The 17,215-nt window shown below is 37.5% G+C and overlaps 1 protein-coding gene across 5 annotated transcripts in view; it reads right to left on the bottom strand.

Moving 5' to 3' along the window:
• Positions 1-17,215, bottom strand: part of CKAP5 (cytoskeleton associated protein 5) — a 48,339-nt gene that overhangs the window by 17,514 nt on the left and 13,610 nt on the right. For all 5 annotated transcript variants that reach the window (XM_021401372.1, XM_021401375.1, XM_021401376.1 and 2 more), the window contains exons 6-24: positions 16,770-16,902; positions 16,389-16,492; positions 15,893-16,006; positions 15,571-15,675; positions 13,586-13,675; positions 13,324-13,488; positions 12,363-12,491; positions 11,346-11,519; positions 10,991-11,104; positions 9,618-9,728; positions 8,330-8,422; positions 7,679-7,864; positions 7,106-7,200; positions 5,715-5,772; positions 5,510-5,635; positions 5,022-5,158; positions 4,690-4,864; positions 4,047-4,160; positions 555-683 (exon numbers count right to left, since the gene is read on the bottom strand). In XM_021401372.1, coding sequence (XP_021257047.1) covers positions 555-683; positions 4,047-4,160; positions 4,690-4,864; positions 5,022-5,158; positions 5,510-5,635; positions 5,715-5,772; positions 7,106-7,200; positions 7,679-7,864; positions 8,330-8,422; positions 9,618-9,728; positions 10,991-11,104; positions 11,346-11,519; positions 12,363-12,491; positions 13,324-13,488; positions 13,586-13,675; positions 15,571-15,675; positions 15,893-16,006; positions 16,389-16,492; positions 16,770-16,902 — 2,352 coding nt within the window. The remainder of the gene's footprint in view (positions 1-554; positions 684-4,046; positions 4,161-4,689; positions 4,865-5,021; positions 5,159-5,509; positions 5,636-5,714; positions 5,773-7,105; positions 7,201-7,678; positions 7,865-8,329; positions 8,423-9,617; positions 9,729-10,990; positions 11,105-11,345; positions 11,520-12,362; positions 12,492-13,323; positions 13,489-13,585; positions 13,676-15,570; positions 15,676-15,892; positions 16,007-16,388; positions 16,493-16,769; positions 16,903-17,215) is intronic.

Genomic DNA, 17,215 nt, shown 5'->3' with positions numbered 1-17,215 from the left:
GGAAAGAACTACTATGTTCGTTCAGACAAACACTCTTAAACAAGAAATACAGTATAAACAATAAAAAACAAACATTGAGTACAGTATTTGAACATGCAGGTTCTTTAAAACTTGGAGCCTGGTCAAGTAAGATTGCATGGGCTGTTTCATCCTTTTTGAAGTAACACTGAAATTTCAGAACTAGGTAGTGCAGCTGATTAGTAAGTTGCACTTCATTAACCTCAATATATTAACACCTCCAGTTCTGTTCTGGTCTTCATCACTATTGTGTTAATTTGAGGGAAAACAAAACAGCTCTTAAAAGGGTGTCCGAGAGGCAAAACTTCCATTTCAGAGGCACTGAAATCTAAATTACAGCTATCATGCTGGGGGACAGCTCATTAGCCTCGTAAAGTTTAACAGTTCCGTCAGCAAGAACACAGTACTGCTTCTTGTTTACTCATGTAATGGTTGTATTATATAACTTCAGTTCGCTCAGACAAACTTAGCCCATCACAAAAAAAGTTATTTTGAGTAAATATGCACAAAGAGAAGTTAACTTCACAGAAGCCTACCTCTTGTCTTAGGAAAGGATTTTCTTTTTTGAGCTCCTCAGATAGGTCTTCTCCTTCCAGCCACTCTTTCATGCCAGTTTGTTCAGCCCAGGCATTCACAGTTGCTAGTGCAGCAGCACGAACATTATTCTGTAGCAACAAGATTTAAGAATAATCCTAAAGAAGGGTCAAAAGATTACAACAGAAGATTCTACATCATAAATTTTGAAATCTGTTCTCATTCACTGCTTGAGAAATGTTGGATTCAGAATCTAATTTTAGTGATGCTACCAGATACAGAAACCAGCAAATCATATTATATATCTATCATTTTTTAATAGTAAGTTTAATTAACAGGGACAAAAGGTTATCTCTAGAAGCACTTTGTACTTGCTACCATTCATTAATGAGAATTTGTGAGTCTCCTGAATCACAAGATAGCTAAAGATAAGGTTGACTTTTAAAGAATAAGGTTGATTTATGTAACGGTTTTAACAGGCTTAGCACATTCATATAGCAGGACAAGTAGGTTATGGAACCTGTTAGCAGTTTCAGGGCAGCCTTATTTCAGGTTCGTGAGCAGAGGTCAAAACAAGAACAGGTGAGTCTTATGTTATGTTTGCACTTAAAGCTGACTCATTCAGGCATGCACCTAGAGTCAGCATCCTTACTAAAACTTGTCCACAGAGGACAATTCCTGTGCCAAAAGTAAACAGATACATTTGTCTGCTTGCATGCTACAGACTCTGTTTGCTTAATTATTCAGTTAATCTACTGTCAGCATTTCAAGTGCAGCTCAATGATCTTCCTCATCTCCCAAAACACTAGAAACTGGATAAATCTCACAGAACAGTTATTATTGCAATAACAGTTGAATGAGTATACAATCTGCCATCAGCATCACAGTACACTGTGATGCCAGTGTTACTGGTATTATGCATTTGTATTACACACATTTTGGTGATAATACAGGTTAATCTGAGTCGGTCTTATCCTTAAAAGTCACGTACTTGCACGTGAAGACAGCTTGTTATTTCCTCGAGGTAACTTGAGGGGTGAATAAAAAAGAAACCAACTTATGCATTAAAAAAACAAATCAGTTCTTTAGGACTGAGAAAGCAATCTGAACTGAAGCCTTTTTTTTTTTTTAATATATTGAGATCCTTATGCTTGTCCTCCCACTGCTTGGAAGAAGTAGGTCCAGTTTCATTGTTGTATTAAACATGAGAATTCCTGTACTACAATTTGTGCATATTCTCACAACTGTGCAGAATTTGTAGACGGTAATTTAAAATCTGTATCCTTGCAACTGCATCATGTAGCTTCGAGCTTCAAATAGAGATAATGAGCTCTTCAGCTCACATAAAGGGGTGTCTGTTTTGTCAGAAGCTTTAAGTCATCTTCTACTCATGTGACTTTTGACTTGCTGGATTTTAAATGGAAATTAGGCTCCTTCAGAGAGCGATCCTAGAGAAGGGAAAGGAACTAGATAGAGTGACTTACAAGTAGTACCAGGATAATACTTGTCCTCTTCACAGAATAAGAATGATTTCCACCAGAAGGGACTATTAGATTTCGAGTGCTGCTCAACTCCATCTTCAAAACTGTCAGTATTCAAGGCATCAGCAATTCCTGGCAACCCTGACTAATATCTCCACATACCAAATGATTTTTACTTATTTTAAAGTGACATTCATTTATTTGTGGCAGGCAAGACTTGCTGTCATTCCTACTGTTGCAGACAAACACGTCAAGCTTTCTGACACAAAAAGGAGCAGTCTTTTTTGAAGTCTTTACGTGGAGCTTCTGCCTCTTCAAAAAGTAAATAAGAGAAGAGTCAATGTAGATATTGCCAAGACCAAGGATGCAGACACATTAAGCATTAACACACTGGTGCATGTTGGCATGCAACAATATGAGCATGTTGTATTTCAAATATCAGCACAGCTTGTCAGTAGACTAGAAGACATTTTGCTTTTTCATCTGTAGATTCACGAATATGACAGCTTGTGAACTGGAAGCTGGCTTCTCTTGCTTTCTAATACACGTACTCCTCAGAAGTAGGAAGCTCCAAGAAACTGAAACACAGAAGTAGTTACCTTCTCCTAGGTAATGATGACCAGACTCTTCAAATAAGGAAGGAACTCTCTATGTTCAATAACAAGCAGTTGATTAGAAGGTACTTGCTAAAACAGTATCAGTTTATGCTGAGTGAACTTTGGCCTCTAGAAGAGCAGCTCTAGTCTCCAAGCACTTCCACTGGAAGAGTTCAGCTGAGTTTGGGGGAGGTAAAGGGAAGATGATTCTCCCTCTCAATCTGCATATAAATGCAGACTTGTGAAACTGTGTCAAGCACCTTTCTCCTACAGGCACCAGGAACAAAAAAGAGTACTTCAGTAGGAATCCAGTTTTGACACACGTCTTTGGCAGCTTCCCAAGTGATAGCTTTTGCTGCTAGGAGGACTTTCAGTTTTAACCTGCTCACCTATTTTCTGCTCCTTTTCCTACTCACACTCAGAGCAGGAACATCTGAAGTATGTCACCTCTGATGACTGCCTGTGAATTCTGGCACAAATCGTTAGCATCTTCTCAAGCCTCCCTCTTCGCGGTTGCTCCAAATAGTTCTTTCCCATGGTCCTAGCTTTGATTTGACACAGTATCTTGACAAGCTCAACACTGACATTATACAAGCTTTGGTATTAGTCAGTCTCATATTTCAGCCTACACTTTAGAAGTCTCCCACACAATGACACAGAACAAGACAACACTGCACACTGGAATTCACACTGATACACTAAAAATAAGATCTACAAGCAATGTTAGAAGTCAGTAAGGTTTGCTTGGTAAAGTAGTGTACTTTCAGTCTGAGAAGCATGTATACATACTGTATGGGAACTGCTGAGTCACGGCCTGAACCACTGATTGAGCACGTGGAGGAAAGACCCAGTCAGCCCTGGGAGCACAGGTGAAGGCAATTCACTGTGTGACCAGAAGGGGTGGAGCTAAGCTCCACCCTCTTAGGCCTCATTGAAGGGCTGACTGCCACTGAGGAAGGATCTCTTTCTGGAGATCCCTCCTTGGTGGAAGCCTTTCCCTGTGAACTCAGAATCTTCTGATACAGGTGAGCAATCTACTTCCTTTCCCTTGTAGCACCTTGCTATTGTGGCAGTCCTTCCACTTCTTTTGTAACACCTTTTCCATCGTGTTGGTCTTTCTGATCGCTACACATACATTCATCGTGTTTCATTAAAAAGCTGAATTATGACCCTGACTCCATTTACTCACAAGCAGTAGAACATACCTCACACAGAATGTATACCAAGGATATCTTATTTGGATAATAAGTTGTTATCTAAGCAAGAACAATCCCCCTCCAAAAAACCACCATCATAACTTTCATAAGCTTCTAAAGCAGCTTTAATTACCATCCACATCTCAAAAGCAAACAATAATAGTTATTCTTAGGCATACCTCAGGTAGTGAAAGGCAAAAAAGAGAAATTGAGCATCTTACCTTACTGTCCCCAAGGACTGTAATGACAGGAATGCCCAAATTTTTCACATGCTGTTTTATATTGGGGCCCATTGCCGTTGCCAGCTGCTGAAGAATGCTCAGTGTTTGTTGCACCTGCATATAAACAGAAAGTCTTTGAATAAGCTACAGTTACAATTATGTGTGCAAAACTCCAAATTACATGGGGAGAGTTAACACAGCTGTCCACCTAGGCTTTTACTTCAGAATGCCTGCTCAGTGACACATGGAAACTATAACAGGATGCATTACTTGTAGGGCAACCTACATCGATTTTTCTCCCTTTTTTTTTTTTGAAGGATTTTTTTTCCCATTAATACAAAGCAAAGACAAATGCTTAGAAGAATAGGCAAGCATATCATCTGGAAATATACACTTCACTGGTTTCAAACTACTGGTCTCATGACGCTGCAACAACTCTGAGGCATAAACTATTTCTCATTTCTGAACCTTGGTTACCTACACTTCTGAACCAGAAATATATGAAACTTATATATATAAGTTATATATATATACTTATACTTATATACATATATATAAGTATATACTTATATTGTATATAAGTATATACTTATATACATATATATATACTTATACTTATATATATATACTTCAGCTCACATACCAAGATTTTATTGGAGTCATTGAGACGACTCTTCAACGCAGCAGGAAGTTCTCCTATGTTGGGCTGTATGAACTTGGCATCATTAATGATGCTTGTCACTTCATCTAGACCTTCCTTTCGGATCTTCCAGTTTTTGTCCCCAATCTTAGCCACTAGCTCAGCTGTGATCTTATCACTGTACAAGAAGACAGAAAAAGTAAAAAGCCCATTTTCTTAGTTACATGCCTTTAGTATTTGAGTGCTTTGATAATACAGATTTATGCTTATAAAGGACTTCAATTAAGCTTTGACTTGCAGTGCAAATGCCTTCAAGTTGTAGACAACAAACGCACCCAATATCTGTTCTTGGCAAAAGATCCACAACATCATTCCCAACATCTTCCTGTTCCTCTTCCTCGCCATCATCCCCACTTCCTCCACTGAGCCTGGAAATGCCACGAGTTGGGGCTGGTGCTGTCTGTCCTTGCATCTGCAAGCAACAAGAATTTACAATGGCTATTTTAGAGTTTGACATTAAAAATAAAAGCACTTGCAAAAACAAACATGTTTTAAAGTCTATTACACTGAAATAGCATAACATTCCAAAAAAAAAACCCACCAACCTAAAAACAGGAGCTTTTGAAATCTGTCAGGGGGAAAAAAGAAACTATTAGCATAGCTAGGCACAATGCACTTAGCTCACCAAAGCAGCTGCTATCTTCAAAAATCTGGTTCACTTAAAACAAAAAGAGGTTAGACCACAGTATTACTACACATTCCAGCTACTGTTCTTTCCAAGTAGTTTTAGTGATACTGGTATTAAGAATGCTACACTTCATACCTTTTCAAATTCTGCATCTATCTGAGAGAGAAGGGCTGGCTTCTCATCCTCAAAAAACATTCGCAGAGGAGGTCCCATATAAAGATACATGACTCCCAGCAACGTAATGGCAGAAGTCCTTACAGCCTGACAGAAAGATGACAAAAGCGTTCAGTCTTCACATTAAGGACTGACCAAAGTTCTGGATTAAAATAAATTCTCTTACTGGGTTAGTTGCAGCAAGAGCTGTCTTCACATTACTGATGAAAGCTTTGACATTCAGTCTGTGGAAAAAAAGACATTCCCATGAGTACAATAAAAAAAAAAACCAAAGCAAAACAAAATCATAATATACTAAAGATTAAAAAAGGCAACGAGAATAAACAGATGCATACAAATCACTGAGAAGCAGAAAATATTTGCACATGTTAATATCCTAAGTACAGTGTATTAATTAAATAGATGAGCTTTGGGAATAACCTGCTACGAAAGTCAACATAGTAAACATAAGATAGTTAAGACCAAGGACTATTTATTACAGCTGTAGAGTTTCTTAAATTACTACAACTCCATGATTGCTAGGACTGAAATCCCAAGGAACAAGCCCAGTACCATTTTAAGCACCCGATATGTGGCTACATAATAAAAAGTACGTTTTGTTAACCTGTATCAGGATCTTGCAGAAAAAGGCAGAAATTTCAAGAACAGTAGTTCACAAGAGAAAGAAGGAAGGCTTAAATTACTGAATCTTCTATACCACCACTGCACTGCAACAGAAAATAGACTGGCCAACATGGAAGCTTCCTTTGTGCAGCTTCAAGCACCACTGTTCAATTATCATATCCATTCATACATTACTCTACTGGAAATACATACTTTTTGGGGAATTTGTCTTAATATGTAGTGCTCCTGAAAAAAGTTTCCAAGACTTAATCAATACAACTACCCATTTAACAGCCATGAAACAATTCAGACAGTCATAGTAACTACCTAAGCAATCCAATTAATTAGCATTTGATTGCTGATTCACTGACCAGAAATTTGTTCTCATGAGCAAATTGTATATTACAGCATACACATGACAGAGAGCATTCAGTTAAGAGATAGGTGCTGAGAAATTAAGAAATGTTATACTAGTTCTAATGGAGAATCCATTTTCCACCCCTCATCCAGCACCAGAAGCAATACTCATTATTGCGTTGGTTAAAACACCACCCTGAAAATCTACCCCAATGAGAAAAGTAAACATGAGAAAAATAAATCTACCCAATAAGAAAAATGTAGTACTCCCATGCACTACACCAAACAAAGCTATATATGGTACTATCAGAACGTAGATGTACCACAACTATTGCTCATCCCACTCCTTTATGTAGGTTAAGGCTCTTCACAGCAGTCTCAATGAGAAAGGATCCTTGAACAGTACTGAATGGAACCTTATTGCTCTGGTTAGATTGCTCTGGTTTACACATTCAGAACTAGAAGAGCAGCTGACAAAGCCAGTATCAGAGCTGAGAGAACTAAATTAAGTTCAGTGCACTAGTATTCTCAAGAAAGAACAGATTCTCAGCCCAAGGTGAGAAACACTTTCATTCAAGTTTGCCTTGGAAGACATACCCAGAAAAGCCAAACTCCTTAATTGCATTTGAGAGCCAGTTCAAAGTTTCCGATTGATTTTTAGGGTTCTTTTGAGAGAAAGCTATAGCCACAACCTAGAACAGAAAAGTAAAGTATGAGTTTTCATTGGCATGCCAGGTGACAAAGAGCTACTGTACATAAATGAGTGAAAATACCTGCAAAAACCAGGGTAGTACAAGTATACCAAAAGAACTGGGCTAACAAACGAGGCAAAATTTGTTGTGTCATTGTAGCATAATATAAGCACCGATGAAGTAAAGCAGAAGTTATGACAGTGCTAAAAGGCCCTGCAGAGACTACCTATATTGCAAAAGCGTACAAGTGTTTTGTTTTTTTTTTTTAAAAACAGTATTTCAGCAAGGTACCTATTTACTACTCATTATTTGTTGTATTTAACATCTAACTCAAGAGATATCTTCAAGCAAGTCACTTCTGGGCAACACAGGAAAAGAAAAAAAAACCATGAAGATTGAGGACTTATTCCCCGAATTGAAAGGACAGTTACAAAATATTTCTGTCTTTAACAGAAAAATAGTTTTGCTACCCACTCACCTGCTCAGCAGTCCATGGCAGTTGGCATGCCTCAGCAATTGCTGTCATGGCTTCTTTTGCATTGCTCCCACATTTCACATCACCAACCTTGTCTACAAGACCATCCAGTACAACCTGTGCTGAAGTCTTGGAGAAGTTTCCTTTCTGTGCAATCAATGCAACTATATGCAGTTTCATCTGCATCACCTGGAATGTTCATAACAGCAAGGAAGCCACTCATTTTTATATACTTTAGATCTTTAAAAATTTATACGTGTTTTTAATGTAAAAAATACAATACGAAAATTACAATGTGTCTACTCAAGTGCATACATACATTTGTCTGAATATAAACAAGTTGTGTATACACATTTTAATACAGTCAATAATAATGAGCAACTATTATCAGCTTTTAGAATTTATCTACGTATGCATACACACAAACACACCTATATACATCCAGACACGTTCAAGTGTCTCCCGAAGCCTCAACTGTAAGCAAAAAAAATATCTGATTTTAGAGTTTATATTCTCATCTGACTACAGAGACAACTGCGGATGCTGTACTAAGAAAATGATGTATATGCAGCTAGGGCCTTTTTTCAGTTGGAAAAGCAGCTTACGTTAAGTAATAAAAATTAACTCTTAGTTCTTGAAGTAAAAATGTATTACCTGAAAGTTTGTTTCCTTCCAACCAGGTTTCTTGGCCAGCATTCTTACTAGAGCCTGGCAAGGCATTTCACTTCTCTCCATAAGCTCAACAGCCTCAAGGATAAATATCAAAATTAGCCAAAAAGTCATAAATGGTGTAACAAACAAACAAAAACCATCAAAGAAAACATCCACACAAATAGAAATTATCTGAACTGTCATGTAAATATTTTCTTAATATTAGACTAAGTTGCAGAAATTCTTAGCATAAGAATTTACCTGAATACACTTACTGTAAGACCCATTTCTGCAAGCAGCCCATTTTACACACACTGAGCTAACATTTAAGTGGAAGTGTTCATACTTCTATACTTGTTTATCCTTTAAGAAGTGTATTTACAAGCACTTCTTGGCCATTCCAGATCTGGGAATGTAACATTCAATAAGTGGCCTGACTAGAAAGCTCACTACATAGCAGAGACTAATGTAACCACCCCCCTCTCCCACCCACAAAGGCGTTCCACTGAAATCACAACATCCTCACATTTGAATAAATCTGTTCTGGCTTCTACAGCAGTATTTCAGTGCTGCCAGTAACAGTTTCATAATTTCAGTTAGGCAACTCTTCCACTAAAATACTAAAACTCAGTAGCAACTGTAATACAACAGTATGAACTACTTGTACATCTACAGTTGATTGCTTTTTGAATGTGAACTCTCAAAGGCTTTATGACAGATACCACAGGAAGAAAAATCAGTCTTAATGTTCCAGTTTCTGCAGCGCATCAAGTTTATTTGTTTGTAACTACATGATGCACTCATTACCAGCTACGAATACTAATATTCTGTCATAAGTTTCAAACATCAACTATTTACCAACTGAAATCTTAATGTTATGATCAGTTGCTGCTTAAAATGCAGCCAACTTGCAAGGTTTTTTTTTTTTGCCCAAATCACTGCAAAACCTGTTTAAATCTAGCTGTCCTCAAGATCTAGCTTTATAATTCTTAGTATTTTTAATAGCCCCATAAGCATCCTCAATCCATGTAAAATACTTCTGACAAAAACATACCTACATCAAATTAAGAGGCTTACTGTGCCATAGTTATGAATTAAGAGCTAACTTAAACCACATAAGCCCCTTGTATTTTACAAGTATTGTTTAACTCATCTGAAATAGCATACTGACATACTGCTACTATGGCATGTCTTTTCAAATAGAGAGCTACCGGGCCTAAAACAAGCCGAAGAAATTATTACTTGCTTTCTCCTTTCTCATTTCTCCTTTTATCAGTAACTGCAAACTCACCTTCTGAAACTCCTCCATGGAGGCAAGTCTCTCTTTCCAGTTACCACTGTCCAGCTGCTGGATACAAGAAGCTGGAAGGACAGCAGCAGCTTTCTCCTCACAGACTTCTATCTGTAGACAGATCAGAATAAGGATAACACATCCCACAGGATTCCATGGTAGTACAGAGAACAGAGCAAAGGGCAGATAATACGCTGGAATGACTCCTAGTCTTCAATGCATTTACAAAATTTAAGACACCATAAATGAAAAAATTTGCTGTTGTAGGTTGAAAGATTTTGTACGGATTACAACTTGGGGGCCTCATGAATTTAGGAAGCTGCTAAATCATACTGCAACAGAAAAATAATCCCTGAAAAATTTAAGTTTCATAGTCAAAAATGATACCATAGAGCCATTACTTATAGAATCAACAGAGGTAAACTGAAGTACGTTAAGATAATTTTGTATGAAGTTTGGGTTTCATAGCAATTAATCAGGGGTTGATAAAGGTGGACAGGAGAAGACATCTTCCACATCCATCTTAGTGGAATGAATTTAAGTTCTTTTGAATATGAAATAAAGTAAGAACTTCCTTTGCATCACTGTTGTCTGTATTACTCTCGAGAACCATATCCTCATTCTGTGCTGTATATAATACACAGTACTCATACTAAAGGACACTCCCTAAAGGTAACTTGACAACTCAAAAAAAATTGCAAATAGATTTAGTGAAGGATCAAGTCAGAACTTAAACAGCTTTTTCTTACCGTTTGACCCATAGATGGGGAATGCGGTAACCTAATTTACAGAAAGGATATGGGGCAAGAGGTTGTTTTTTTCTGAAGTAGAAACAAAGCATCTAATCCATATGTATATAAACTACATGAATGACTCAATTAACACACAAATTTTCAATGTGTTCATGACTCATGCCCGACTATGAGCAGCAAGTAAGAAACTTGATTTAGTTTATCATTAGTTTGTATTCTGCTTCAGATTTCATTGAGCTCCACAGCACCATATTTTCAAGCTTTTAATGCCAGATGGTCGCAGCAAATCATACACCCTTGATTACATTCTAAGTAGATATCTCTACCTTACTCTACCTTCTACATCTGTTTCTAATTCAGTGACACCATGGCACTGATCACTATATTAGCATGATCATGTTTATTGCTTTTATGATGTGGTACCAAAACCAGCCAATAGAACAGGTGCTTATTTACCAGAGTATATTAAACATCCATTTTGCCAGTTATGAATTCTATTTAAACGCATTGCTTTTCTTTACCCAAGGAAAAATACTCCAGTGAAAAAATGTTGTAGTAGCTGAAGAACTGATTAACTATTTACACAGAGCACTTTATTTCAGATAAAAGCAGGACACTTACCGAGAGCTCCGATTCAAATATCTCTTTGGTCTCGGGACCCTTCTTGCCTTTAGCCCCAGCACCTCCTGTACCCGCAGCTGCAGCTGGTTTGCTTTTCTTAGGCGGGCCCCCAGGCTAGAAAGGAAACACACAAATTAGAAGATATTAAACAGCTCTCCAATTCATCACATTCTAAATTCTCCGCATAGCAACATCAAAATACATCAAAATACACATCAAAAACATCAAAATACACATTTGGAAGATGTATTTCTGGTACCATAACTATTACATTTGATTTTCAATAATCAGCTAGTTATAGTCAATACAATCACAGATAAATACAGTTGTCAGTAACCTCTTGAGAATCCCTTACTTTCACAGCAGGTGCTTTTTTCTGTGGTCCTGGTTTGGCTGCTGCATCTTTTATTTCTTTATCTCCAGCAGAAAGAGCAGGTGTCTTTCCAGCAACAGGCTTGCCTTCTTTTTTCTCAGCAGCTCCCATCTTTTTACCATAAGCCAGTTCTACCTTCTCAGCACACTCTTTAATCTGACAAAGTATTTTATAAGAAAACAAAAAAATAAAAAAAGAAATAAACAAATCTGTTTAGCTACCACAACTAGATGTAGTTTACCTTCCCAGCAGTGGCTCAAACTTTACTGTTTTAGAAACAACATTAAGATGTTCAGTTAAAAAAGTTCAGTTATCCTGTGTTACTTACAGTAGTAATGTTGACTAGGCAATAGCATCGGTTCTCATTATAGTGCTCAATTCATTTTCTTAGTTCAAAATGAAGTGCATTCATACATGAAGAAAGAGTTGGGACAACCCCTTCCAGATGCAGATGCTCTAACGACTAATTCTTAGCACAATAAAATTTTCAAGTCATCATTCAGTCAAACCTGGTAGCTTATGCAAAAGCACAAAAACTTTGTGCAGTGAAGTAAGCACTGGATATCAAATCCTATCTAAAAATACAGAACTAGATGACTAAATCCCTAAGATTAGTTTCAGATGGAGAAAGAAGCATTTGGAAAACACTCCCCCCTCAGCACAACCCACCAACCCAAAAAAAACCCAAAGAAATCAAGCCACTTCACAGATAATACAGCCTTAAAGCCAAACAGACCCTGTATTTAAGAAAAGGTGCAGTGTTTGCATATCAATACATTTTAGATACTGAGTCAAAGAAAGGATACTCAATATTTAACAAGAAATTAAAAAAAAAAAAAGACTTTTCCCAGACTTCCTGCTGCAACAGTAACTTTTAAAGTAAGAGACATGTTTTCAAAACAACTGCTGCAAACCATTGACTAAGTACCTCTTTCTGTCTCCTTCACAAAAAGGCATCTTAAATGGATAATTTGAGCACTTTACATTTCATAAACTCACCCTATCAAGCTTTAGTTTGTCCACATCTGCTAGAAAAGGATTCACAGCTTTCTCGCCAGCAACCTTCAATGCAGTGCCTAATGCTTCAAAACCAGCATCTCTTACTTCAGGAGCAGAATCATTGATATGCTGCCAAGAAATACAGTGTACATCACACAGCTTGTAGGTCACATCTAAACAAATGTTTAAACTCATGTTCTGTATAAACCTGTCCCAACCTTTTAAAAAAATTTACAACCACTACAGCATAATACTTAATATTCCATTCCACTATTTAAAGATAAAAAAAAGATTATCTACTTTTGTTCTCTCATGTCCCAATCTACTCTGTTTGTCAATTACAGTTAGCTTCCCATCCTTGGATCTCTCACGCAGCAAGCAAAGTGAGAACATTTCAGCTTTAAGAAATACTGAAACACCATAAAAGTTTAAGAAATTTAAAATCCCACAATCCTTTTCAAATCTCCATTTTGGAAGCCAGGGAACTTTCCCAGAAGAAAGAAAAGGAAATGCATAATAAAGCGCACATCATTTTGTTTACACTGGAAGTTCTCCACTGTACACGCAGTCTATGCATCAATAGAAGTTTTTACCCGTGGCAGATTAGATGTAACACTCTAACAAAAGCTTGCTATGGACATCTGCAAGAAGCATGTGTCAACGTCCAGCAGTTAAATAGTTAGAAAAATCCAGTGTCTTAATCTATTACAAACTAGGTGAGTTTTCAGTTTTAGAGATAGTTTAGTCTCCTCTTAGCTACTTCCATGACCAAGTCATCTTCCAGTTTGATTTCAGTCAGAATTCACTCTAGCAGCCCTACAGCACACAGGCTCTTTAGCCCCTGCACTACTAGATGTCTTTCTCTCAAAACAATCCAATGCTTCACACCAGCACTTCAAGTCAGTATCAGAGAAGTACTAATACCTTCTGTTTTTTTGTTTTGTTTTGTTTTGTTTTTTACCTTGAGAAGTGCTGCACAGAAAGGTTTCAACAGGCTTTTTGGCAGAGTAGAAGGTGTGCAGTGACGGAAGCTTCTTGCAATGAAAAGGGATGTCTGCTGTTTAATTGTTGGATTTTTGTTGTCCATCACTGCCAACACATCTTCACTTATGTTCTGCAACGTGGTCTACAGTGAGAAAAGTTATTGATTTCAGTAAAGGGAAAAAAAGCAGATAAAGAGACCAATCTTCAGGCAATGGGAAAATTGTCAGCGTTGTACTTACAGTAAGAAAGATTGCATCAATGGCTTCCTGCAGTGCCTGCACTACCTGAGGTTTCTTCTCTTTAAATTTCTCTAAGATTGTTGGAACAACCTGTGAAAGAGGAAAAAAAGAAAGTCAATCCATTCTTCACTAATATAAAACACGATAATTTGTTCTGATGTTTCACAAAAAAACAAAGCAAATTAGCATCTCTCCAGCATATGTATGTACATATATGCACACACATTCTTGGATTCTTAGAAAATAAGAACACAGCGCTCTACTGTAGAACTGTTTAATGTCCTATCAATGTGTTTGTGTTTCACTCCAGTAGATCCAGAATATTCACCTGCAAATTTACATATCTGCCTTTTGCTTAGCTTTTCTATACAACTGCTCAAAAAATCTATATTTGTTAATAGATTAAATAAAAAGTTTCACGTTGGAGATACGCTGGAATAGACTAGTTCATACTGCTGTCCAGCATATCATATGTTCATACGCACACTCTGTCCCGTTTCCCAGCTTCCTCACAACATTCAGCACTACTCTCCACGACACTCTTATTTGACTAGATAGAACATTGCCTTTCCAGTTGTGGAAGCCTAAACTTTTCCTACACCTGCATCTCATCCTAGAACAATATTTTTGGATTTATCAACTTGAAAAAGCACACTGATAATTAAACCACACCACATCGGAACTCCACAGCAATTTACACCCAATACAGCTTCTCAGTCAACCAGATATAGCTCACTCTAATGCGCTGGTAATACAAGCAGCTCCATTTAACCATGTTCTCTAGAACCTGCACCATTAGTAACACAACAATAAGAACTTCTGTCATTTAAACAGAGACATGCAGAGCTTTTAGTTGTGAAAAGCAGGCTACTTTCAAGATTTTGTAAGCATATCGCAGTCAATATTTTAGAAGCCATCTAGTTACTTGTTATAAGCTCTTGCATAATAGACAAGAAGTTTTCCCAGATACCTCCTTCTACACAGAATTTGACGACAAGATCTCAACCCATTACGAGACAGTGATCGAGGTTCCAGTGGTATCTCTGCATTGCTAACACTTGCCAATTCCCTGTTCACAAAGCCTTAAGCACTCCAAATAAATAAAAACAATCATGTTCCTTATAACAGCAGGCAGCTTTCAGAATGAAATCATCCTTGCCCAAACTTTTGTTCAGAGTTCAGGAGACCTGAATGTTTCTGAAACAATGAGATTCAGTAACTCCAAGAATCACCACAAAACAACACTAACAGCTGCCAGATACATAATCTCTCCTCTCTCAGCTTTACCCTCAGCTCTCCCTTATGTACCCTCTTATGTATCACAAGAAAATTTGAAGTTGAGCAGCTTGCAGAACACAGCAACAGTGACTCTCTTGAGAAAGAAATGAGATAAATGCAACTAAAAGCTCCCTGTATTTCCAAAGCTTTCATGGTATTATTGTTACTAAGACAAGAGTTGCAAGTGGAGAGAAGAACATGAAACTAGATCACTCAAACATTTTGGTACCAAAAAATCTCAGTAGTTTGGCTGTTCAAAGCAGGTAACAAAACAAGCAAAACCAACACCAACAACTATACACGATGGCACTGCTAGGTAGAACTCAGGCTCAGAAATGCTTCCCACATCTCCGTGTGCAACAAGTGCATTTCTGTGGCTGTACCTCCAGCATGAGGTAACGTAAATAAAGTTCATCTTATGGAAAGTGAACCCCAAGCTCTCTTAGTACACAAGATTCATTGCACTAGTAAGCTTTATACCGCTGAACATGAATAAACACTGTCCTTTTAACCTTAAGCTGAAAGAGATTTCAATTCTTGATCCATCAAGGTGGAGGTAAGCACTTGTAATACTACAAAAATATATCTTTCATAAATACCAAGCCCTGACAAGCAAACAAAAAAAAACAAAAAAAAACCACCCACAATATTTCCTGGTGGCCAGCATCAAAGAAAAAACGGGGAAAGAAGTACATACTCTTACTTACATGTCCTGCATACTGTCCAAATTTCTTTCGGAGGCCAGAAGCTAGTCCAGCAAGGCATTTGGCAGCTAAAGCAACCAGCATAACATTTGTATCCTTTCCAACAACCTGAAAAGGAAAAAGCAATGAAAGGTGAAAGACTTCAGGGACTCGGAGAAATTTCTTAGTATAGTCAGCAGGCTACAGAGAAGGTTATTCACACCATTGTTCCACTAAGAAGTTTACGCTCCTGAGCATTATCTCAATTAAAACTTTTAAACTTCAACACAAAGAAATTATATCAAAAGTAATAATTAAACCATATACATATTCTGTGTTTCATTACCTTTTTGAGAACTTTCACCAAATCTGCATAGTCTCCTGATTCTAATTTAGGATTTTTCACCAGCAGTTCCACAGCTTCTAGAGCTTCTTTTCTCTCCTGCCACTTTTTTGCTTCCTGCAGAGCAAATCACTTAGATTAATTTATAAATCTAAACAGTTCTAGGAAATCTTATTTGCCACAAACCATAGATTTTAGAGCTCAACTCTATTCTGAGAAAACCAAGATCTCTTAAAGTTTCCCTAAAGGTCAACATCAACTGCAGTGAAACATGAAACAGTCCTTTCCCGGGATGCATTTCAGCTCCTTAGAATTACAGCTTTCTTGATGGTAAAAACCAAAATTTGAGACTTATTTATGACAGTGTGTAATTTGCTTACACTAGTCTGTTATTACACATGCAGCAGTATAGTTTATGTTGCAAAATGCAAGTCTGTCTTTAGACTCATTAGCTCCACATGCCATAGAATTAACTAGTGGTATTAACGCTTATGCTTACTATTTTCTCATAAAAGTCCTTTGGAAGCTTTGAAAGAATTTCTACAGCTTCAAGCAACTCATATGCATCTACTTGCGGTACTGCTTCTTCCTCATCATCATCTCCTGCAACCAAAAGCGAGAAAAACATTAAGCAGTACGATAAACGCAATTTTGACCACAGTACTGTTTAAGGCTCACTTACAAAACAGTGTCAGCAGTTGTGAACTTGCTATGCCAAAGGACAGATACTTTATCACGTAAAGTTCTTACCCTAGCCACATTTTCTTGTGGTGCAATGCATCCCATGTTCTGTATCAGTTTGAAGAACCTTTACAATTCAACGCATTTCTCAATAACATACCCATGATAAAATTCCCAATGGAGTACAGAAATAGTTTACCTCCATCTCCATCTCCTCCAGCTGCCTGCTGCTGCTCAAATTTTGCTTTCAGCTCCTGTTGGGAACGCAGGAACCTGGTCTGCTTAGGAGCAGCCGATGACACTTTGACCCACTCTTCTTCCAGTTCTTTTAGCTGTCAAAGGAAGAGAATCATAGTATCCAAGACATTTGGTACATACCACAGACAAGCAACCCTTCACAGAAAGCAAAGGAGATTTCCCATTACAAGCTTAAGACACTCCTAAATTTTAAGTTCTTTATTTTGCCACCAAATAAATGACTTCTCCTTCACACTCACTGTTCAGAAGCTTTTGAACAAATGTACTCACGTACCAGAGCATCAAAAACAAAAGTGTTAATGCCAAGCATTTAGTTAAGAACAAACCGTAGAATGGTCAGGCCTCTAAAGGTTTAAAATAGGAAACATGAAGAAAGATTCCTGTTAT

Source organism: Numida meleagris, chromosome 6 (assembly GCF_002078875.1).
Source record: "Numida meleagris isolate 19003 breed g44 Domestic line chromosome 6, NumMel1.0, whole genome shotgun sequence".
NCBI lineage: Eukaryota > Metazoa > Chordata > Aves > Galliformes > Numididae > Numida > Numida meleagris.
This window is presented reverse-complemented; position numbering and strand designations above follow the sequence as displayed.